The 26,116-nt window shown below is 36.3% G+C and overlaps 2 protein-coding genes across 4 annotated transcripts; one reads left to right on the top strand and one right to left on the bottom strand.

Annotated features, from left to right (window-relative positions):
• Window positions 1-153: 153 nt before the first annotated feature.
• Window positions 154-13,394, top strand: LOC140957055 (pathogenesis-related homeodomain protein-like). Of its 3 annotated transcripts, none has more exons than XM_073414127.1 (9): window positions 154-419; window positions 736-1,643; window positions 9,812-9,977; window positions 10,163-10,286; window positions 10,388-10,500; window positions 10,583-11,122; window positions 11,893-12,225; window positions 12,525-12,614; window positions 12,725-13,394. In XM_073414127.1, the coding sequence occupies exons 2-9, from the start codon at window positions 886-888 to the stop codon at window positions 13,088-13,090; spliced, it is 2,490 nt and encodes an 829-aa protein (XP_073270228.1). In that variant the 5' UTR covers window positions 154-419; window positions 736-885; the 3' UTR covers window positions 13,091-13,394. The 3 variants fall into 3 exon arrangements, with proteins under 3 accessions (XP_073270228.1, XP_073270226.1, XP_073270227.1); XM_073414125.1 differs by having other exon boundaries at window positions 154-336; window positions 723-1,643; XM_073414126.1 differs by having other exon boundaries at window positions 154-336.
• A 941-nt stretch (window positions 13,395-14,335) lies between these two features.
• Window positions 14,336-17,433, bottom strand: LOC140956668 (zinc finger protein 4-like). The gene has a single exon (XM_073413514.1). It carries the CDS (start codon window positions 16,185-16,187, stop codon window positions 15,669-15,671), a length of 519 nt encoding a protein of 172 aa, XP_073269615.1. The 5' UTR covers window positions 16,188-17,433; the 3' UTR covers window positions 14,336-15,668.
• Between the last annotated feature and the right edge of the window lie 8,683 nt (window positions 17,434-26,116).

Raw genomic sequence — 26,116 nt, forward strand, 5'->3', positions numbered from 1 at the left:
CGGTTCAACATTGACACCGAATTTAATTCAATACAAAATCGATTAAATCGGTTTTGAGATTAACCGATTAAGTCCGATCCGTTTCGGACCGGTTCAAAGTTATCTAAATAAGCATCCCCGGTTCCTTGTCCAGTTGTCCCGTCGCATTTTTTTGCTCGTGGCAGTCGAGCGAATACAAAAGCGCCTCCTCTCCCTCTCTTCGTGAACTGGCGCCGTCTTCGCATGACATATAATGCTACGCTCACACGATACACACACGCAAACACACTATATTTGGCGACGGTTTCACATTTCACTCGCGGTCTGAAGAATTTTCTGGAAAGCAAATCTCCTCGGGTATTAATTTTAATTTCTTCTTTGGAAAACCAACCCCTAGCTTTGTGCACGCATATTTTGTCGACATGACGCTGTAGATACATGTAATTTCAGCTTAATTTGTTCGCATATAGGCGTTTGTAGATATATCTTTTCACGTGCCTGGCTATATGATGTTGTTCTTGAAGATTTCTAATTGAAAGTAGGAAATGTGGTTGCTTTTTAGTTTTTATTTTTGGTTTTGGTTTTAGTTTTAATTCTATTGTTTGTTAGCATATAAATTGCCTTAGTTGATTGTGGATGTTTTAAAAAATCGGTTCTTTGGTTTTGCTGTTGTTTTCTTGATATCTTTGTTTGGAGTTGGGAGGACTGACTATTGTTATCCGTGGGCTATAATTGAATTACAGTGTTAAATTACAGTTTTGGAGGATGTGAGCATCATTAAGTACGGTGCTGAAGGAATTTTAAGGCCTACAGCAATTTGCTATAGAAGAAACGGGAAGTTTGGATCGTGGGTGGTGTTTTGAGGGTGAATTAGGTAGAAAAAGTGTGGAAGTTTCAAGGTAAAATATGGGTTCAACGGGAAATGGGGCTCAAGAACATGAGTCTAACGAAATCGAAAAATCGAAAGCTTCTGAAATTCTGACTCAGAATTCAAGTCACGAACCTCTGTCACCAGACAATTGTAAATTGTGTTCTGAGACACTGGTTGTTGAGCTAGCGGATAAGATAAGGTTCTCTGGAGGAGAAAAAAATGAAACGAATAGAGTTTCAACTGGAGAAATCCCCATAGGTAAAGAAACGAGACCAAGTCGTGTTGTTACTCTCCAAAATTGTAGTGAAGAAAAAAGAGAACCATTATTGGAAAAAGTGAATGCTTTGTCAATTCCTGAAAACATGGAATTGTCATCATATGATGGGCCAACAAATGTCATGAGTTTGGATATACCTGCTGCCCGCGCTTCTGTAAGTTCTGCTCATGGAGAACTGGAGCCTAGAAGTAATGGTCTTGGTCACCTGGAAAATGAAGATAACAGGATTGATGCACAACTGAGAACTAATAAAGCTAAATCAAAATCTGTAGTTACCAGTTCCTGGATTCTGCGTTCAAAATCTCAAGAGAAACTCAAGGTGCCAGAGGCTGATCTCACTTTGAAAGGTGTTGATGAAGAAAGGAAAAGAATGGTAAGAAAAAAGAAGCAGATGAATAAAGGTTCTGTCAGTGAGTTCTCAAAAACAAAGACCCATCTAAGATATTTATTGCAACGGATAAAATATGATCAAAACTTAATTGATGCTTACTCTGCAGAAGGCTGGAAAAGACAAAGGTTCGTGTGATCTGTAAATTATAGTATATATTTAAAGTGGATTTGCTATTTGAATTTACTGTTTACATTGATGCTGTCTCGTTTATATTATGTGATGGGATATATGGTTCTTAATGTAGCCATCTTTTTTAACATTTTGACTTTGATTTTAACTAAACTAAGATAATTGGAAGTTTTATTCATGTTAATTGGGGGATAGATTTGTGGTTACATATTGCCACGAGTATTTGCAACTTGTATATGGTTGTGGGTATGTCTCTTAAATTTCTGTCTGCCTATGGTAAAATGAAGGCATGTTAAATGTGGAAGATGTATATGATTAAATAATGGCGTAGAAAAACTTCCCTTTCTTTTTATTCATTCAACAAATTTTGGTCATGACCAATGGCCACTAGCTAAATACACGTAAGAGAGCTACCTGAAAAAGGGCAAGGTGCACCTTGGATTTAACTTGAAGGATTGCGTTTTGCAATAAATAACTACATCTTTCTCTTTTAAAATTATCATCAAAACCAAACAACCGTCTTCAGTTTACCTGGCTCTAGCTGCAAACCAATACCCCATATTCCAGAACCTGGAGAATAAGATCCTCTAGTCGTGTACACTGTAATTATGTCTCATGTTGTGCTTGTTACACATTGGTTGAAAATGAAAGTTTAAAATACTTTATAATGAATTATAATGGACTCCTAAAGTAAATTAGATAAATAATTTTTATAAAGTGATGACAAAGATGAAGTAGTTATTTTAGGTCCATTGTGCTGTTGCGCTGGTGCGGGCTTGAGCTCGGGGTCTACAAAATGTTATCAGAGATGGTCTCGAGCATGAACATCGAGAAATAAGTGATATGCAAGACAAAGTGTTACGAGGGTGAGAGCAACTTTTTGAACCCGCGGGGCAAAGTGCTACATCATGGGAGCCACATCTTGAACATGACGAGTTATCTCTAGATTTCCGGCTCTGATGGATGAGGGGTAGGGAGTGACGATGACGTCACGTTCTGAAGGATGGGTAATTGTGATACTCTTGTCCCACATTGGTTGAAAATGATAGTTTAAAATACTTTTTAAGGACTTACAATGGACTTTTATAGTAACTTGAGTTAATCATTTTCGTAAAACGGGGATTGATACGAAGTAATTATTATAGGGGATCATTGTGCAGTTGAGTAGGCGGGGCCTGAGCCTGGTGTATGACATATGTTCTTTAAAAGTGTCTTAAAATTATTCATTTCCCTTCATAAAGTGAATCTAAAGAGACTTCTGAATCACTCGATTTTTGTTTCCTATCGCACATTGCATCCATAGTTGTAAGACTTAACGAGATGAAGTATCTTTTGATCCTTGTTAAAAGGTATAAATGACTAGAAACATATTATTGCCACAATTATTTACGAGTCTGATTGAGAAATATAAATATAGGCTAACGACCTAAATATGAGATCCTGATGTTTAAGCATTAGAAATCTCTCATATCAGTTAAACTAGATAAGATATCTCATAATCTTATAGAATTAATGATCAAGATAAAAACATAAAAATTAAAATAACGATCTTATTCTATCTCTAGTACTCTTCCTCAGGCTAGTGAATAGACATTTATCATTCCTAGCTTGCATGTTAACTGTTCGAACACTACCTTAGACAAACTTTTTGTCAAAATATCTTTAACTTGTTGCCCTAAAGGAATATAAGTCATGCACGCACTTTTATCTTTCGTTGTTACAGCAGAGCCTCATAGGTTCTTTGTTAGACATTTTTTGTTCTTCCGATACTCTCTTTAGCCATATGCCTTTAGATGGTCCTTGACCAACAACCCTAAACTCAACTTTTGCGCTACTTCGAGCTACTACTGGTTGCTTCTCGTTACTCCATGTTACAAGGTTTAAACCCCACACATAAGTACAATAACTTGATGTAGATTTTCTGTCCACTATTGATCCAGCCCAATCTGCATCAGTATAGACTTCAAGTATTTTTGGTTCATTCTTTTCAGGTTTCCTTTGAGACACCTTAATATCCTACGTACAATTTCTAAGTGTTGGTTACGAGGAGAGTGCATGAACCGGCTAACAACACTCACGACAAATGCAATTTCAGGCATAGTGTGAGATAAATAAATCAACTTGCCTACTAACCGTTGATAACTCTCTTGATCAATCTTAGGCTCATCATCCCCTTGTCCAAGTTTTGAATTCTGCTCCATAGGTGTCTCGGCTAGCTTGCAACCCAACATGGCCGTTTCCAACAAATATAAGGTATTTCCTCTTATATATGGTGATTTCGAGTTTGCTTTGAGCTACTTCCATCACCAAAATATATGAAACTTCCAAGATCATTGGTTTCAAATTCATTGGCCAAAAACTTTTCAACTCCTCTGTCTCTTCAAGATTGTCTCATGTGATTATAATATCGTCTACATAAACAATTAATATAGTAAGCTTTCCATCCTTGGAGTGTCTAAAAAATAGAGTATGATCAGGTTTTGCTTGGATATATCCTCGGCCTTTGATAGATTTAGTGAACCTTTTGAACCACGCTCTAGAAGATTGTTTGAGGCCATAAAGAGCTTTCTTCAATTTGCATACCTGATTAACCCCTTTTTCTTCAAAACCGTGTCATTTAGATTCCCATTTAAGAAAGCATTCTATACATAATCACATCTAGCTGTTGCAATGACCAATCAAGATTAGCAGCAAATGACAACAAAACTCTTATTGTGTTTAACTTGGCTACATGGGCAAAGGTCTCTTGATAGTCTATGCCAAAGGTTTGGGTAAATACTTTAGCTACCAACCTTACTCTATACCTTTCTATGCTTCCATCTGTTTTGTACTTAATGGTGAACGCCCATTTGCATTCCACAGTTCTTTTATCCTTAGGCAGAGTTGTAACCTCCCAAGTGTCATTTTTTTTAAAGCTTCTATTTCTTCAAACACAGTCTCTCTATTCTGGACTTGCAAGAGCATCATGCACATTCTTAGGAGTCTGACTGCTTGAAGATTACAAGTGAAAGCTCGGAAGCTAGGAGAAACATTTTTGTAAGAAATAACATGTGAGATGGGATGTTCAGTACATTTTCTTATCCCTTTTCGAAGTGCAGTAGGAATATCATAGTCAGGCGAAGTTACCTCTGGTTCAAGAACTTGCGGTGCTGAATCCTGTTCGACCTCTTTTTTTTGATGAGTTTCAGTTGGTTCTACTCTTGGAGCTTGCTTCCGCCTGGAATAAACAATTAATTCAGGTTCTGCTTCATCTCCCTCTGCTTCCAAATTTTCAAATTCTCTTGTTGGCAAAGTAGATTCAGAAACTCTAGATATGGTATCATTTGGATCGTTAGACACAAGTATAATGTTTTGAAGTGATGTAGGTCTAGGAATAGGTACAGAAGAGGGTTCCCATGACCAGTCTTCACCTCTACGCGGTTCCCATGACCAATCTTCACCTATACGCTCCCCTTGAGGAGAAGTTATGGGAAATAAAGGTTGAGACTCGAAAAATGTGACATGTATCGACACAAAAGTTCTTTTCAGCTCATAAGAAGAACATTTATAGCCTTTTTGAGTCGGAGAATAACTGAATAACCAATGAATACATATTTTATGGTACGAGGATCAAGTTTGGATCTGGTTGGGTGGTGATTGTGGACAAACACGGTGTATCCAATTGTTTTTGGAGGTAGATACGACTGGAAAATGAGAATATTTTTGCAAGAAAGTTGATAATGCTAAGTGAAAGTTGAGAACTCGTGTAGGTATTCTATTAATTAGATAATCAGCTGTAAGAACTGCTTCTCCCTAATGATACTTTGGAGTATGCATTGTAAACAACAAAACCCTGGCCACCTACAAGAGAGAATCGTTCTTTCTCTCAGCAATACCAACAAATTTTGTTGAGGGCTATTTGGAGAAGAGCTATGGTGGATAATACCCTGACTTGTAAGATAATCCCCAAGAATAGATTGAAAGTATTCACGCCCATTATCAGTGCGGAAGGTTTGAATGGTGGTGTGGAATTGTGTCTTAATAACAACATTGAATTTTTGAAAGATAGGACCGGTTTTTTATTTTTCTTTCAACGAGTAAACCCAACACACTCTAGCATGATCATCAATGAACGTTAGAAACCATCGAGTCCATGTATAATTATTCACACGTGATGGCCCCCAAATGTCACTATGAACTAATGCAAATGGCTGACTTCATCTATAAGGTTTAGCAGGAAAAATACAGTGTGCGCGCGCAATGTTGTAAATGGAGAGAGGCTGTGGCGGGCCAGTCAGTGACCGCCTAATCATGCAATGTAATTATAAATAATCATCGTTTTTTTATATATAATCATGTAATGTAATTACAAATAATAATTATATAGTCATGCAATGTAATTACAAATAATCATTATTTTTTATGTAATATATATAATTAAATAATGTTTATCCATAAAAAAACTTCACACAATATAATACAATATAGACAAAGTACAAATAAATATATAAATGCAAACTAACAAGATTTAAGGTGGTGGTTGATAGCGGTGGCGGCTGGAGGCGGCTTGAGGTAGGTGATGGCTGATGGTGAAAGACACTTATAACAAAAAGTAAATACAAAAAGAGAGCGATATGTGTTTTTATTATATCTAGGGTTTTTTAAATTGATTGACTTTGACTGGTTTTTAAAATTATTTTACTTTGACAGTTAACTAGGATTTTAAAGTCATTGACCGCTTAGGCCGCCGCTTCGACCGCATGATAGCCTTGGACAGCCTTAGACAAAGGCGGGGCGGTCGAGGATGCCTTGGCGAGCGCCATTTAGAACATTGTGTGTGCGTGGCTAGTTGACAAACTTCACAAGAAAACAAGCTGTGACTATTATTCTTTAACAAAGATGGAAACATGTGTCAAATATTGAAAATTTGGGTGTCCTAATCTACGATGATCGATGCCATAACATAATTGAATCTTTATTAGAAACATAAAAAAAGTTGACTTCAGCTGTGCAGCTTGGAAAACTTGTTTATTCATAGAAGTGACAGCTTCGAGATATAGAGACTTCCTTCTACTCTAGCATTGTCAATCGTCTTCCCCGAATCCAACTCCTGAAATACTACACAAGACTCGGAGAATTTAGCAATGCAATTTTGATCCTTGGTTAATTTACTGATGGAAAGCAGATTGCAGGTTGGATTTGGCACATGGAAGACAGTGGATGGTTAAGGAGTCTGAGATTTGAATTGAACCCTTACCAGCTACAGTGGACAGTGTTCCATCATTACCATGACAAGGAGTATAGGATGAGAACAAGTAGGAACTACCTGTCATATGATCAGAAGCGCCCTAATCAATGATGCAAGGACGTTTTGCTTCTGTTACAGCACTATATGCAGTGGAGAAAGTACCTGTTTATGCTAGGGTACAAAGAGGCTGATGGAGTTTTTGTCATAGACTGATTTGTCAACTTCTGGAGCAGCTGTAACTAATCTCTATTCAATGTAATGCTGACTGGTTTAGGATTAGAAGTCGCACTATTTTCAGTTGTGGCTTGATACCCCTTGACTCCATTGCTTTTACCGTGAGGCTTCCAATCTGTGGCTTTCCCATGCAGCTTCCAACATGATTCCCGAGTGTGATATGGACGATGACGATACTCACACCGAATTGGATCACCTTGTGATTAGATTTGAACTTGCCCTTAAATGTCCATTTGCTTGTTCCTCTTGAAACCAAGGCTGATGATTCTGTGAGTGTTGGATTGGTAGATTCTTTATGTTCTCCCAACATTACTCGACGTTTGTTTTTCTCTCAACGAACTTCTGAAATTACTCTCGAATGGTTGGAAGAGTACCTCATCCAAGAATGCGTCCCCGGACTTCGTCCAACTCCTTGTTTAGTCCAGTCAAAAACTCGTAAATTCTCTCTTTTTCAACAAATTTCCAGAATTCAATATTTGTTTTTGGATCTTCCCAATGAGCTTCATAAAATTGGTCCAATTCTTGCCATAAATAGTTGACAAGAGTAAAATATTCAGTGACATTAAGGTTTTCTTGTCTGATTTCTCGTAGCTGTCTTCAACTCGAAAACTTGAGAACAATTCCCAAGATCTGAATATGATTCTGTAAAAGCATCCCAGATTGCCTGTGCTGCTTTTAAGAATAAATAATTTTGGCTGATTCTAGGCTCCATAGAATTTATCAACCATGCCATCACGATCGTGTTTTTGAGTTCCCATGTTGCCTGACCAGTTTCACCATCCTCCTTTTCTTTTTCTCCAGTCAGATACCCCATCTTACCTCTGCCACGAATCACCAATAGAATGGATTGAGTCCATAATAGGAAATTTCTGGAGTTCGATTAGTGATTAATGATCTGAAGCGAATTGTTATCAGAGGGAGGCATAGTGGAGGGTTGATTTGGATTTGGTTGTGACGGGACTTCAGAGGTGGAATCCTTAGAGTCTCTTGAATACCCCCAGTCATGACTGTTTTTACCATAATCACTGTGAAACCAGGGTTGGCTTTGATACCATATTAAAATTTATAAACTTATTGTCACAATTATTTACAAGTCTGATTGAGAAATATAAATAGAAGAGAAGATAACGACCAAAATCTGAATCCCTATGTTTAAGCATTAGGAATTTCTCACATCATTTAAACTAGATAAAATGTCTCTCAATCTTATAGAATTAATGATAAAGATAAAAACATAAAAATTAAAATAACAATCCTATCCTATTTCCACAATTCCATTTTGATGTTACATTCTTTTTAGATTCCTTAAGTGTAAGTGAAAGCAATAAATATGTATGAAAAGGCGAGCTTAAACATTCCAAAACATTGGCAGAGATCTTTAGACACGGGACGAAAAGAGTTTATATTTACCTTTACAATGTTCTAGAATTTATCATGGCTCTATCTGGGTGGCACAAACAACAAAAGATAAAACCGATGGTATGAAATGCCAATTTCTAAAAAGTTTTGATTTCCTAAGCGATGAATTTTATGGCTTTGTAGTTGTTGGAACTTGGAAGTAATTACTTGGATTGCACTTTGTATAGTGGAGTTGAGTTCCATAATTTGGATCACATGGTTTTAACCCGTTTCTGTGGCTGATAAATTGACGTGCTTGGTTATTAAAAGCCCACAAGGTATGCGCCTAGGCTCAAAACTAGTCGAGGTTCTGCTTTTGCTCCTCGACACAAGGTAAGGCACAATCCTTCAATGAAGCATGTGCCTTAACCACGAAGCCCAAGTCTTGGTGTGTTTTGAAGGTTCAAGGCCACGTTTAAGCGCACCTTCAATATATATATGGGGTAAATCAGCGATGAATTGCAAGATCATGAACATATATTTTGCTTATTACTAATGAATTTTGTTTTAGGTTGTGCTTAGATGGATGAATTTGATGATTTCAAATTCGCTTGTTAGGATGCACAAAATTAAAGTTAATTTCAAATCCACTCTATGGCAAGTCAAACAATTTTAATAGAAACTTTGGTGTATTTAAATACATAGATGAGTGTCATTTAACATTCATTTCTCAAATTCTTTCTCAAATCAAATTTCTTCCTTCAAATTCAAGCGCAATCTTAGTGTTTCCTGAATATTTTTTAAATCCCAAATTGCCTTATATGCAATGAAACTTTTTTTTAGATTTTTAGACTTTAGCATATCCTTATTTAGGGTTTTACTTTAATAAAGTGGGTGCCACACATGAACATTATGTGCAGGCTCTACGGTACTTATGAGCCTTCGTGCGCCACATGCTTCTAATAACCATTAGCTTTAATTACTTTTAACTATCGTGGTTTACTAAACCTTGTTTCAGATTAAAGTATGTGTTCCACTAACTACATATGTATGCAGCAACTAACTCTTTCCACCATCATTTATTCGAATCTTTTTTCAATGTGATATTCTTCAACCGATGCATTTGGGGTTGTAGTGGTTGAAGGACTATTTTAGTGCACTCCTTCAATTTGTGTACAAGCTGCCTCACCCAGGTTAATGTGGCTTAGAAGCCTCCATCCTTGGTTTGGTGAATGAATGGATGCCATGTTTAGGGTTGGTGGTTTTTTCTTATTTTCTTGTGGTTGTCATTCCATCATTCATTCATCTTTAAACTGTTTCTGATAATTAAATTTACAACATTTGATTTTCTTTACATTTTTGCAGCGTGGAAAAATTAAAGCCAGAGAAGGAACTCCAACACGCAAAATCTCATATTATGCGTTACAAATTGAGAATCAGGGAATTATTTCGGCATCTTGATCTGTCACTTGCTGTGGGAAAACTTCCAGAATCTCTCTTCGACTCTGTTGGAGAGATAGACAGCGAAGATGTAGGGAATTGTGTATTCGTTGCTTTACTATTTTTTGCCTTTTATGTGCTTAATTGCTGAAATTTTTAATTGTGAAAACGCTTCTTCCTAATGATGATGACATTTATTTCATAAGATTGGATGTTCACCTTAATGTTGCAAAATTGGCATTCAGGAATGCTTGAGGATCCTTATTCTTTTTGCAGATTTTCTGTGCAAAGTGTGGCTCAAGAGATGTATCACTTGATAATGATATAATCCTGTGTGATGGTACCTGTGAACGTGGATTTCACCAGTTTTGCTTGGAACCGCCTCTGTTGAAAACGGAGAGTGAGTTCTGTAGCGGATTTTCCATTTTTTCTTTAGCATATCCCGATTATACCCTGTTATCGGCCCTTAGTTTATCCACTTTTTTGTGGTGTTATTTGCAGTTCCTCCGGATGATGTAGGCTGGCTTTGCCCTGGATGTGATTGTAAAGTTGATTGCATTGATATGTTGAAGGATTTTCAGGGAGCAAATCTTGACATAGATGATGGTTGGGAGGTCTGTCTGTTCGTTGTTATGCATCATTCTTACTATATCTTAATCTTAACCACTATTTATACTCTGTCATATCTTTGTGCAGAAGATCTTTCCCGAGGCTGTTGGAGCTGGAATGAAACTGGATGTCGGTTATGGGTCTTCAGATGATTCCCAGGATGATGATTTTGACCCTGATAAGCTGCAGACAGTAAAGATTCAAGAAGATGAATCCAGTTCTGATGAATCTTCTTATTTTTCAGCATCAGATGGCTTGGCAGCTACTCCGGATAAGGACAATTATCTGGAGCTTCCTTCCGATGATTCAGCTGACAATGATTTTGATCCCACGGCTCAAGATCAAAATGAGCAGGTGAAGCAGAGTAGCTCAAGTTCTGATTTTACCTCCGACTCGGAGGATCTTGGTGCTCTACTTGATGATGCCACCATGACTGATAAAGATCCAGAACACATCTCGCCTTCATCAGGCTGCAAATTGCCCTCCGAAGCTTCTGAAGAAGAAAATGCTGCAGTGGGTAAATTGAAGGGACTAAAAGCCGAGCTTGCTTACCTTCTGCACAGTAGTGACCAGTCTGTGTGTGACAAAAGACATGTAGAACGGTTAGACTACAAAAAATTGCTCGAAGTGAGTTTCTCTATGTGCACTCTTGTAGGATGCATAGACACAATAATACAACATTCATGCCCGCGCTCACAATTTTCAATCTGCAAATCTTTGAAATAATGTGGGTTAATTACATAGTCAAGGCTTATGGCATGGTTCTCCATGTGTTTACTGCCTTTCATGGAAATCTTATGCTCCATTTTTAGTTGCTGAATAAGTTTTTCTTAAACAACATATTCTGTTAATTTCTGGAGAGTTGCACTCATACTACTTTGGATTAAATGTTAGAAGTAACTTAGCTGTCATTCAATTCGTATTTGAGCTGCTGTGTACCCTAATCAAACCGGGAAAAGTTTGCCAACAGAATTTTTTCATTGCAACAGAAAGACCTTTTTTCTTGAGCTGAATGTTTAGACGCTTAAAATGTGGGATAACACATTTTTTTTCTAGTTAGAGTAACCATAAGAAGCTATGTTTAATTTATGGTAATATTTCTATTATCGTTGATTTTGAGTTTCTATGCCAATGATCCCATGTAATTTACTGATTTTTTTTGTTATTTAAAATAGCAGAGAATAAACATTTGAGTGGACCACAAGAAGTTACTTCATGCAAACCAAACAGTTTATTCAAATTGCATTTTTATTGATGAAAAATCTGGATTGTTCTTCAATTATCTTGATGCTATCATTCGCGAGAATATACTGTCTAGAATAAAGGTTCTTGTTTCTTGATTTGTGTCCATTCTTTGTTTTTGCATTGACTATCGGTGTAATGACTATGTGCTGAAGGAAACATATGGAAACTCTTCTTCTGATTCAAGTGATGAGGAATTTGGTGCAAGTTCTGATTCAAGTGATGAAGATTTCAATGATACTGCTCCTTACAAGCGAAGGAGGATTAGTTGTGACAAAACCATGGTTTTGTCCCCTAATAGAACTCCAGTTAAAAACAGCACTGTACACACCAAGGAGGAAAACCATGAAAAAATTCATCGTTTGCCAAAAAGAACTCGAGAAAACCTTGTCGATGATGGCACGAATAAGTCATCAGCTGAAAATGTTTCTTCTGGTACTGGTACCAAGAGATCAGCTAATAAGCGGCTCGGAGAAGCTGTAACACAGGTCCTTTCGCTCAACTGGCAGGCTTTCCCCTTTTGCTGTAATGAACAAAAATATTCAATTATTGTGAAATTGCTTAAAAAAATTTATTATTTAGGAGAGGCATAACGTGAGCATGCTTGCTTTACCCGCGTAGAAGTTTTCATATCAATAATTTCCATACGTATGGCATGTGCATACTTAGCCCAGAAAGTAGCTACTTTCAGTTATTCTTCTGCTGTCTGCTCTTCTACCATAATGATATTATCTTAGTTTTGGGGATTTGGCTGTTGATTTATTATATTGATACTGCATCGATGCAGAGACTCTATCAATCCTTCAAGGAAAATCAATACCCCAAAAGAGATGTAAAAGAAAACTTGGCTAAAGAACTAGGCCTCACACTTCAGCAGGTCTGGACATGTATCCCTTGCTCCATTTCCTTTTTTTCCAATCCACAGTTCTATGTTGACATTTGGCAAGTATTTTATCTTGTCACATGGTACGAACATTTGTTATGCAGGTTAGTAAATGGTTTGATAATGCTCGATGGAGCCATAACCATCGACCACAGATGGAATCAAATACACCTGAGAAGCTGCACGAGTCTCAAGCTCCTATTATCACAGAAAATACACCATCCAATCAGGTGACCCCCCAGACACTTGATCTTGGAGCAGGTGTGGAAAATCTCGTAACCAACACAAATGGAGAGAATTCTGGAATTGGGAAATCCAGAAAGGGGAAAGCCAAGAAAGATTCGGCGACAGCCAGCACTTGTGCTATCAAGCAGAACGTGCAAGTTGATGCTCCGTCTTCACTTGTCACTGCTCCGTCTTCACTTGTCACTAGTAAAAGACAGACAAGAAACAGCAAGCCTATTACTTGATTCCTGGTAAATCTTTTGAGATTCATTTTAAACTTGACACCTGGCATTAAAGATTTGTTCGTTTGATAAACCATCTTCTCAGCTAGATGCCTTTGACCAAGGGGATTTGAAACTTGAGGTGCAGAAATTGTTTTAATTGATCCACACTCACGGATCACTAAATCTTGTTTTTATGGGATTTATGTCCTGATTTGTAGTTGTATTACTCATAGAGTTAACTCTTCAGATGTATTGTTGGTGAAGTGAAATCATTCTGGTCACTTCTAGCAAATTATACCATGTCAATTGTTATGAACCACAAAAATCAGAATCCATCAAGAAGAATCAAATCGAATTGATATTCATATGATTTATTGCTCATAACTATGTAACATCACAAATATGATCCCAAACATGAAAAAAAATGTAAAAACTTAGGACCATGAGTTAGAACAGCCACCAGATTTGAACCAAACCTACAAACTTCGATTCTCAAAATCATAATCGAGATTAATGGCAAAAGGTTTTGAAGTAAAGATCAACTGGAAATGGTTGTTTGTGACTACAAAGAAAAGCCTGAAGCATCCGAATAACGAAGAAAATTGTATTTAAGAAGATTAGAGAGGAAAAATGAACGGCTTCCTCCAATAGTTTCTTCGTACCAGAAATTGGCAACCTGAAGGAGTGATTTTCCAAATATCGTGGAGAATTAATGATTAACAGTTTTTGTTTTAATTATTATTTAATAATTATAATGTAAATATCTGAAAATTTTGAAAAATAAACTTCTCTCCACTTATATTTTAAAAAAATTGTGTTTGTTAGAATAGCATAATCAAAAGAGTGTTTTAATCACGTTTTATTTTATGACGTGAGGACTGACAACCGCTATCTTTCATGCGCATTGGGTAAACCTCAGACTATCGTAATATAGCTTGCAAACCACGTTAACCAGGTAAATCATATCAGACAAGTCATGTGTGACAAGATGATCCGAGAATGTGTTGATCACGTTATCCATGTAAACAACATTATACAAGTTTTGTGTGATATGATCGTATAAGAAAGTGTTGATGAAGAGAATCGAACTCTTGACCATTGATCAAACGTTCATCAACTCTACCAACTCAAACACACTGATACATTTTTTTAATCACTATACTTCATATCATGAGTGATGGATATATCTTAATTTAGTATTTATTTTTTACCATTCCTTCTATAAATATAACAACAAACGATTTATGTTGGTACCACGTTTTTAACTCGAACAACGGGTATTAAAGTTCAACCGAATTTGTTGCCCTCAAAAGATCAAGCGTAGCAAGATGGAACGGCAAAGTGATTAGACAACCTGAAGGCCCACGCCGCGCAGCCGCTGTTTAATTCCTCCTCCCACCTCTGCTCGTGTGTGCGTTGGATATTGAGTATTTGCCAGTATATATGAGTAATTGCATCTTTACATGTCTTGAAACCAGGTGATTTAATAATGTTGTTCAAGAATATTTCATTGTATGAGGTAATTTATCCCGACTTTTTTATCTGCCAGTGTGAAGTATTGTTTTTTCATTGGCTTGACACTTCTTTGAAACGAATTGGGCAATCCTTTTACAGAAGTGTTGCACTTGCAGCGGTTATGAATGATCAGTATGAGAAGAATACTTGCTACCCTCTCATTTTTATGTTGGTGTAGGTTCTTGCAAGACAGATGTGGGCTATTTTGTTAAATATTCTGTACGCATCGCAAGACCCAAAGGCTCGTGTAAGCTGATAGTCGTCGTGATTATTTTATCACTGAAGAAATCATAATGAATCTTCTTGAAGACTTGGAAGCAATCTGTAATGTAAATGTAATACTAAACTCGGGAATTCGATAGCTCCATTTATTGAAAAAAAATATTTATGATTTGAAATCATATCTGTTTGTATTCAGATTAGGTCTTTTAAGTAATTGAATTACATTTGAGATTTTGGATTGTCCATAAAGGGTATTGGTGTTGCTATGCGTATTTTGCTTCTGAGAAATTATTGATAAAGATTTCATTTTTTACAATTTTCGTGGTCTTGGTGATCCTGCAATGAGTTAATGCCGGGTAGAGCAGCCTGAAACGACTCATTCTTCTAAGAAGATTAATGAAAAAAATCTCGAAGGAATGTTGTGAAGATTCTTCTAAGCTTATGGTTCCAAATCAAGCGTTACGACTCGTAAAAATGCATGATTTTCTGTTATTGATAAATATAGTTATCTCATGCTTCGAAACAGCGATGTCAATTCAATTTGTAAAGGTGATGAGCGAACTGATTGAAGAAAATAATTGATGTGGAGATCAGTGGAATTAATGTGTAAGGTCATTCAATTGCTCGAGAATCAGAACATATCAGCTTTAGCCTTTAAGGTCATTCAGGAGCTGGAAATTCTTCTCATAAGCTGAGAAATAAATCTTCATGTTCTTGTTCCTAACTAATAAGATTGCAAATCCTATTCTATTGGAATTCAAAATAATGCTGAGCCTGCCTTTTAAAGGGATTTTGATTGGCAAATCACACGAAGGCACAACGGTATGTTACAATGAAAAAGATAACTACTTTAATAAACTGATTACAGTTTAAGACTCAAGTCAAGCATATTAAGATTTGATGATTGCTGCTCCGGTTGCTGGGGATCCAACCGGAAACTTCCGGGCCACATCAAATCTGCTGCTTTCTCCGCTGCGCCTGGTTGCCAGGCTATTCCAAATCTTGCGTTGGCCTCATTAGATTTTGCCAGAAATGAAGTTGCATCTCGGCCTGGTTTGTGGACTTGTGAGTGGGGTTGCACACCAAGTGATCTGAACATTGAAGTATGGATAGGCAGAGCCATCAACGTCATCATCTTCAGTGATTGGTAATGCCTTGCTGCTCCTCTTTCCCTTTTGTGAGCATTTTGGTGACCCCCCAGTGCTTGTGAGCTGTAAAATTTCCTCATGCAGAAGTTGCATGAGAAGACCTTGGTTGAGACAGGTCTTGATTGGAACTCGGGCTCTTTGGCTTCGGATGGATTTCGTCCGAGGCTCAAATTCAACCACTCTCCTGGATTTTGCAGTGACATTTCTCGACCATTACTTTCTTGACTATGCATCTCTTTGTTCCAGCTGCCAATTTTCTGTGCAGAAGAGAGTCTGCTCTTGTTGATTCTTGGTTCTCTGGTGAAGGTACTCTTTTGAATCCTTCTCTTGACTCATTAAACAATGCTATATAGAGGAGTGGAATAAATTGAGCCAGACAAATGAAGCAGTATGATATAAGACATCATAGATCTATCATGTGTCTCTGTTCACCGACCCCACCCAGTGATGCTTGGGTTTCCCAAAGGAGAATAATTACGTAATCTTTCAATATTTGCCTCTTTCAAGCTTGTGATTCCCCACTCACTATATTTCTTCTTATCAGTTGAGACCACATCAACTTTAATTGGTTTTCATTGGAGCAGTGAAAAGTAAACAAAGGTTGACAATCCAACGACGATTCCATTCGCATTCGAATCAAGGTATCGTGGTATGTTTTCATTGCCTGCCATGATTTCTGTCTTCTTAAAGTTTATCACCAGCCATCTACTTTTAGCACGTGACTTTAGGTCAATGTTTTTGGATAAATTTCCGCTGTTATTCTTGATCTGATGTGAGAATCTAAGGTAACTTTTCTTCACTTTTTTCCTTGAACTAACATAGCAGTGAGTTGTGAAAAGTTTCAAGTAAGGTAGGTTTGGACTTTATTGAAGATGGAACCCACCAAAAAATGAGTGTTTCCTCTATATTTTAAATCTGTGAATTATAAGCTTCTATGTAGAATATAAATGTTCAAGCTAGTGGTTGCAGAATTATATCAGATAGGCTGTGTTTGGATTTTGATACCTACAAAAGTCTAGAGGAAAGTGGTGGGGTCTAGATCTATATCAATAATGGTGATGAAAATAGGAAAAGATTTAGAGGGTATCTTAACCAGTTTTCTTTAGATTTTTTGTGAGAACATGAGTATCTAAGTGGGTGTCTTCATGTTGGGCTTTGTTGGATTTTACAACCTTGCCGGCATGTGTTGGTTATTGTGCATCTGGTTTAGAAGTGCATTAAAAATCTCTTTGTACTTTGATCTGAATTTCCACACAATGGGCAAAGGTCAGAAGTGATAAACTCTAGTTGCCCACTTTAGATTTTCGCCTTAACTTTTTATATTTATTTATAAGGTATACGTTTTACGTGTGCTACAATGAATATATGCATGGAAAGAGCAGCTAATCAGGTAGCGCATTCCTTAGCTCATGAAACCATCAAGCAAGATGGTAGTTTCGAGTGGGTTAATTGTTTGTTATTCTCTTGGTTATCAACGATTGTATACCGTGACTTCTTGTTACGATTTAATGAAGTGTTTCATTCTTTAAAAAAAAAAAAGACTACTCATGAAATGTTGAAAGTTTTTATTTATTGGTGGGTTTTAAAAATTACATTTCTTATCCACTTTACCAAAAGTTACTCCAGAGAACTGATACTTGTCATAGGAAGAAACACTAATTATTGTTAATGTACTTGATGAAATAGTATAGATTATACTAGAGAGGTTTTGTATGACTATCTGTACAATGATATCAGTGTATTTTTTTTTATATTTTATTTAACTATTTTTGCACACTGGCTTTGTTGAAACGACATATAGACGAGGTACTTGTTGAACACTCAAATGTGTGATTTTGCACTTGAATTGGATAGATAATGGATGAATGTTCGTTTTTTTTTAAGTTGCAAGCAAGTTCAGTTGATGGTTGAAAAGTTTTTGGTTGACTGGTGAACTAACTTCTTGTCTCTGTCATCTTTTGGGTTGATAGCAAAGTTTTGTATACTTTCCTAGTTTCCTGGGAATTTTAATTTTAAAAGGATCTCTAAATTGTGAGGATGTCTCAATATATATTAACTAGTGTCCATCGGCACACAATGTACACATATATAATAAAACTTTTTAGTATTAAATAATACTTGTGTGAAATATCTAGAAATTATATTAAAATAAAATATGATAATTTTTAAGTAAATGAAGTTGGATCTTTTTTTTTAAAAATCTGACAATGACCAAAGAAATAGTTATTATAGCCCTTCAGGCTTTATAATATAATATTTAGTATAAGTTTGGATCAGGCTCTTATTATTAAACCAAAAACTATAGTTGTTAATCAAGATGCAACTCTATTTTTTTATATTTGTGATAGTGCATAGTGCATATACTTAGATGCTAATGAGTCATGCTATAAGACACATGATGTCGGAGAGGTGTGCGGACTAAAACACAAGATTGGACAATTTAGTAGACCAAAAAATAATTTTCCCTTAACTATTTAATCCCTTATTTTGGCATCCTCTTAGTTCATTTTTTTTTTACCAAATACATTTTTTTTAGAATGACCAAGTTGTTTTGAAAGAGAAATAAGCCTTTTGTTTTACTATTTGGGGACATGGTTTTTACACGGGTCTCTACTCTCTACAATTGATACCTTGTCCAAATTTTCGTTGTGGTGATCTAATGGGTGATGATTTATCAAGAAAAGGAAAAAAGAAAATCCCAAATCCCAATAGAGTGGATGAATAGAAGAAGAAAAGTGTTNTATGTGTGTGAAAGGAAGAATAACAAGGAGAAAATAAGCAAAGAGATGATGAATCATATCAGGATTGGGAATTGGGGATTGAGAATATCAGAGGACCACTACCACCTTGTTCCACAGGATAGGGTTTTCATCGTAACACGAAGTTGACGTCAAATTATGCTAAGTTGCATGCGACGATCGGCACGACGACGGAAGCGAACGTGACATTATTCATACTTATAATGAACATGAATTCAAATCTTGAAACATCTATGTTTATTATAATCTTTATACAAAATAAGTTCTAAAAATGTATCAGTTTCAACTAAAAATGATAATATTTATGCATCGTATACCATATTATTCTAAAATACAAGGGATTTAGAATCACAAATTATGAGGTTATGGTAATTTCACCCTATTAAAATCATTTGACAACCTAATATAATGAGAAATAATGGTGGATGTTGGAGGACAAGAAGAATCTTGATTGGCCCTCACCAAAGAAGATTGATGAAATAATTAGGGCATCTGAAAGGGCCAATTCAAAGAAGATGCCAAGTACTTGAGTTCGGCCGACTTAAACCATTATCATCGGATCAGTTCCTCGAGTAATTGTTTCGTATAGTAGGACATATCGCAATTGGCTTGTGGCCCCTAAATTATTGAAAGAGAGCCACTTTTTTTTGTAGCACAATTAAAGTTTTATATTATTTTCGTTCCTAGATATTATAACTTTACATATGTATCTAAATAAAGAGTGAAAGGAAAATACGTCTCGGTATGAAAGATATAATTTATTTTTAAATTTTTTTTCTTTTATTTCACATTATTGCGATCAAAATATAGATTTTTGACTTTCTAGACTAATATTATTTATGATAAGATTTATATTAACTTTAGATATTATTTTCTTATTTAAAATTAAAAGAGTATTTTTTAGTAAAATTTTAGTTTCAATGTTTTGTAGGTGTATATTTAAGGAATCATCTCTAGATCAAATAGACATTATATTGAGAGAGGACTACATGAGCTGAGAGGCTAACAAGATGTTGCACATAGTGTCATACGACACCAACTGCAACACTGCTGACAAGAGAACTTCAGTAAGAAGATTTGGGTACCTGATACTGAAATTTGTTGCACTGTTATTTATATATTTTTAAAAACTAACATTGCAGGTCTTTGGTATTTCAATAGTGGGTGTTCACGCCACATGACAGGTTCGAAGGAGCACCTTATCGATTACGTTGAACAAAAAAGTGATCGAGTAACCTATGGAGGTGGTGCAAAAAGAAAGATTTTTGGTAAAAGGACACTGAACATGGATGGACTTCCTAAGCTTTACAACGCGCTTCATGTCGAGTGATTCAATTCCAACTTAATAAGCATTACTCAATTATGTGATGATGACTTGCATGTTAAGTTTGACAAAAATACTTTTGAAGTTTTTGATAAAGTTAATGCATGTGTTATGACAAGTACGAGATCTGCGGACAACTACTATCAACTAGGAGAGGAACACGACTGCAGGCATACAAAAAAAGTAAACTTGATTTGTGGCATCAAAATTTGGTTGTGAGGCTCGGGCTTTAGAGGGCGGGGGGTGATCGCCGGTGCCATGAGGTTGCACGGACAATGAGCGGCTCTTTGCAGGCTTCTAGATGGAGGAAACATAAATGAATCGATCTTACACCGGAAGGAGAGGGATTCTGAAACTGTTCAGGCATGAAACTATGCAGTTGAGGAAGGCTTAAAAGATTTGATATGTACTACTCATATCAAGAAGGTGCATCTTCTTTTCGGTAGCTCATCACATAAGAACTCCAAAGTTAAGTGTGCTTGACTTAAGGTAATTCTGGGATGAGTGACCCCTGCGAAGTTTCCTAGGGTGCGTGTGAGTGAGGACATAAGTACGCTGAAAAGACTCGTCTTGGTACAATGAGTACAGTCGTTGAATCTGGGGCGTTACAGTTGGTACAGACCAACTTCAAGACATGGAAGAATCTGAGAAAATACGATGTTGTGTGAGGTATGCCTGACCTAACCTCAGGAATATCGTATATTTGTGGGGCATGTCTAAAAGACAAGAAACTCGGGTGCCACATTAAGTGTTGCAACACTTTGCCACAACACGCTGTCTTGAACTGTTACATATTGATCATATGAGTACAATAGAAGTGGAAATCTTTGGAGGTAAAAAAATACTCATTCCTTTGTGTTGATGACTTCTCATGATTCGCACTAGTAAGTTTTCTTAGAGAAAAATCGGATACTCTTGATGCATTTAAAAAATTACTTGCAAGGATTACAAATATGCACAATTTGAGTGTTGGAAAAATTTGAACTTACCACAATAAGGTGTTCGAGAACTCTCACTTCTCTTCTCTGTGTGATAAAAAATGTACAACTCATGAATTCTCCACCCCAAAAAGCCCTCAACAAAATGCTATTTCTGAACGAAAGAACATAACTTTGCAAGAGATGGCTCGGGTCATTTTAAGTTAGTTGAAACATTTCATGTTTGCAATCTTAATTTTGATCTTAACAAAACTTGTTATTTTGTTTCTAAGAAATTTACCTAAGTGCGCAGAAAGTTACCGAGCCAAAATTGAAGCTATCGAGACGCAAACTGAAAGTGTCAACTGATTGCCCAAACTAAACTAGTTCAATTTATTGTCCATCTGAAAAGTAGTTCAGCAGAAGACCTTCAAAAGCCCGGCCAGCTGACGAAGAGCTCAACTGACGAAGAGCCCAGCTGACCAGTTCAACTGAAGCAGTGAAATCAGTTCGGGTGGTTCCGTTTTTATTTTAATGGTGACCAGCTCAGAGCATCAGTTAGGAGTCGACAAGTTTGCAGAACACGACAAGCTTATCTAAGTGGAATCCAGTTGTGCGTATTAAGGAAAGCAAGTCAAAGGACAATAATGAACGTTGCAGCAGAGCTTAAAGTCGAGACGTTCCAGAATAGCTGTCAGAAAGGACAAGACACAAATATCGAGGAGCGGATTCAAACTGCAACGGACATATTTGATGTGTCTTGATGAACGGTCACATAGCCTCTATAAATACAAGATCAAGACCATCAACAAAGCGTGTGCGAAGCAAAAAGAAGATAGGAGAAGAAAAGGGCACGCATAATGCATATCAGCTTACAAGAAGCAATCAACCCAGATTTGAGGGAACACTTCGACGTGTTATCAACTTAGATTAGAAACAAAATTCCCTCATTGTGTGAGAACACTTTCGTGTTGTATTCATCAGTTCTCACACATACACACACCATAACTCACATACACACAGAGAATAGAGCGTATTGAAAAGCTGAGTGAGTCTTGCACAAAGACATTAAACTTGTGTATGTAGTCTTCAACACATAGACGTTAAACAAGTGTTGGCTGGAAGGTGTTGCCTTCAGTCTAGGCTAGAAGTTCAGTTAGACAGTAGAGTAAATCCTAAACATATCTTGGTTGTATAAATCAAATTTTTTGAGTGGATCCCACCCGAGGTGGTAGAAGGGGTGACGTAGGAGCACTTGAAGTCTCCAAACTTCCATAAACATATCTTGTGTACTTAAATTTTTAACTATTGTGTTTAAATTGTTTTGATCAGTTCGAGCTGATATCAGTTCAGTTCTCACCATAAATGAACTGATACAAACAAGAACTGATCCCCCTCATTTCAATTATTCAGTTCACACAATCAAAAAGACTTTTAAACTAATCGACTTTCTTAACGAAAGATTATTTCGAGTATTTTCCGCTTGGTTTAAAAACAAACTCGATTTAATTCATCGGTGTTTACATTCTTAGAATACGAGCTATTGAAGCTCATTGAAAATATTGTGTTTGAAACACCCTCGCAGGTGTTAGAACCGATCTAACAATTGGTATCAGAACTAGCTGTTCTAAGAAGAACATTTGAAATAAGATTTATACTAATCTCCATCTTTTCTGCAGGCACAAATCGATTTTGGCCTTAAACAGATTGTTCATTCCAAGGAACTCGTTGCTCACTATGAGGCTCAGTGGTTGCATACCGCCACTTTCTTGATGTGGCTGTCCATTTTGTACAAAAACGGGGAGATGGTAATGAAGGTGCAAAAATGTCCAGAGAAGGGGATGATGAAGCAGGGCATTCTGGCTCTAGTCAAGGAAATGACACCGATGATCTTTGAAGCAACTTCTTAGCATTTTTTAGTTTTGATGTTTTGTTCTTATCTATGCTCTCTTAGTTTTGATGTTATGATGTTATCTTCTTATCTCTGTTGTTTTTATGTTTGTTCTTTGATGATTTAATATATGAATGTTTTTAACTCGTGTTGCCAACACCTCTAAAACATGTCATCTAACATGATTGAATTAAGGGAGATATATGCCTCAAACTCAGGGAGAGTTGTGTGGATTAACATTTTACATTTTTGCGTGTTTTATCCAGAAAGTAAAAAAAAAAAAAGATTGAAAGCAAAACATGCTTTGACATGAGATAGAATTTATTCTTAAATTATATTTTATTTTTTAATTATTGTGAACAAAATATAGAGTATTGACTTTCTAGACTAATGTTATTTACAATAAGATTTATACTAACTCTATTTATGATCTTCTTATTTAAAAGTGCTTATTTCCTATTAAAACTCTAGTTTTCATATTTTGTTGGTATCTATTCAAAGAATTATCACTAGATCAAATAAACCTTATATATAACGAAGAATAGATGTTGCAAAAAGGAGAGAAACGACGAAAGAAAGCAAGGGAGAATAGAAATCGTGTAGGTTGTTCTGAAGTAATCAAGAGATCAATTTTCGCTGTGTTGTGTTACCGTGAAGTGTTGAAAACTCTCAAACACAACACCTAATCAAAGTATTGTTTGAGAATTGTTCATTGAATGAGATTACGTTTTTACAAAGTTTGTATCCATAGTTATTTGGTTATTCTTGGTGATAGAAATTTAGGATACAATTTGATTCCTTGATGTGTTAAGGGAATTAACTTTTTGTTATTCCCTAGTATTCCTTTGATGTGTAAACTTACTATTTTTTCTAGTGAATCTTTTATTCTGAGGCACCACACAAGTATGTACACTTCTGAGGCACCAAACGTTTTTACAAAGTTTGTATCCATAGTTATGTTGTGTTAGATGTTACAATACAATAAACAACATGACCTTTGTTTGAAGCACACAGTTCACCAGATATTTAGCATTTTCTGTTAAAAATTTTTTTTCAAACAACATAATAATTTTTCATATTTATTGATGGGTCACTTGTTTTTTTTAGTCCGCAAATGTGGATTGTAAATAGCAAGTTTTTTTAGTTAGTTAAAAAAATATTTGATTTGTATTCAAAATTATCGAATTCGAGTCAAAATTATTTTATTTAATAGTTCACGAGCGCCTCGCTCGTGAGCTTTAATATTTTAATAATATAAAATAATTATTTTTATTAAATAAATAAAATTTCGAGCCTTTATTTTCAAGTTGTTTGAGAACATGTTCAAATATTTCGTGACGAACTCGAACTTTAGCATTGATTCGGACTTCGAGCTAAAAATATAAAAATTTGTCTTAGAGTTTTCTTCATATTCGATTTGTTTACATCTCTACGCTAAAGTCTAAACGAAAAAATGAGTTCATTTGTTGTTGAAACCGGGGAAACATTCTAAGAATTTAGCGGATATAAACCAAGACGTATAGATTTTGATGTCCCTAAATTTGGTACACCTGGATGGATCCGAGCCCATATCAAAACAATCCCTAGCCCACATCAAGATGGACCCCTACCACTATCAGGAGTCCAAGCCTACACTCCTTAACACTATCAGGGGTTTAGACCATACTCCCTAGCACTCTCCGGAGTGCAAGCCCACAACCCTAGAACTATCATGAGTCCAAGCCAACACTCTCTTATACTATCAGGGACCCTAGCCCACATTCTCTAGCACTATCAGAAGTCCAAGCCCACACTCCCTAGCACTCTCTGGAGTCTAAGCTAACAACCCCTAGCACTATCAAGAATCCGAGCCCACCAAGGGGTCGGGAATTCCGAGCCCTGACGCGACTAAAGGATATGAAGAAATTCTCGTTAACAGATAAAAGTCTCGATAAATGCGAGATTCGGGGAAATCTAATCAAGATAAGACAAGAGTCCTAGCCGCCATTGAGGTAGAGTCCTAGTGTTTGAAGTCTCACATCTCAGATAGGACTCTATCTCAGCAGGAGTCCTACTCTAACAAGGTAACTAATCTCTTCCCTCTATAAATACAAAGTATGTGCTACGGTTTTACTCTCTCACATTCTCTTGCGCCTACTTCACGTTGATATATTCTCTCCTCCTTAAATTTTCTCCCCAGACTGACTTAAGCATCGGAGTGGTCACGCCGGAAAACTCTCTGACGCTCCTAACCCTATTTATGTATGTGCAGAGTCCAGAGTTCCAACTCGACCCAATCAGCTATGAAGATTTGAATATCCACTCTCCAGACCGAACGAGAGAAAAAATTTTGGTATCATCAGATTTGTATCAGGTCCGTATGTCACGCGATTGTGAGTATGTACAAAGGCGAGGCACAAACTAGCCACGGGTTCGTGTTGGTGTAAGATTAAGTATGGACGTTGGACAACGCCAGGCAAGAATTCCCACGAACTAGATATGAACATACCACGGGTCTGTCGTCTTTTAGAGTGTTTGTGCGCGTTGGCGGTAGGGCCAGTGCATGGAGCCGTGATTGTGGCAAGGCATGTCCTTAAGTGAGTACTGGCCTACCATGAAGGTGTCACATGTCCTTGAAGTTAGTATTTTAGTATTGTGTTGCACATATTATGTGACACATGGAGATGTATCCAGCAACCTACCCGAAGCACAGACCGGAAATGTTTGTTTCCGTCTTCACTCTCCTCTCGATCTGTACATAGTTCTTGGACCGACCCAAACATTGACAGAGTGAATAACATCAGGTCACTGGGTTATTGGTTCAACTGGTTAACCGATGGTTAAACCACCAGGGCTCCGTTTGGTACGTGTGATAGGATAAGTAAATGATTAATAATTAGAGTGATTAAAAAATGAGATATATGGATTAATAGTATGGTTAGATAAATAATATGGTGTTGGATATGCTTTTAAAATGATGGATTAATTTTGTAAATTTTATTGTAATGACCAAAATGCCCCAAATGCTAATTAAACATATATTATTAAAATAATTGGATAGATAATTAAATATTTATAATTATAATTTATATTTATTAAAATTAATTTAAATATATTTATTAGAAATAAATTTGTAAATATGTATTTATTTTAATAATTAAAATAGTAATAATATTTTGAATGTTAATGTTAAATAAAGTTTTAGTAATAATTACAATATTATTATTTTTTCTTAAAATAATTATAAATATTTTTAAAATAATTTGATAGATAATTAAATATTTATAATTAA

This window comes from Primulina huaijiensis, chromosome 14, assembly GCF_012295235.1.
Source record: "Primulina huaijiensis isolate GDHJ02 chromosome 14, ASM1229523v2, whole genome shotgun sequence".
Lineage (NCBI taxonomy): Eukaryota > Viridiplantae > Streptophyta > Magnoliopsida > Lamiales > Gesneriaceae > Primulina > Primulina huaijiensis.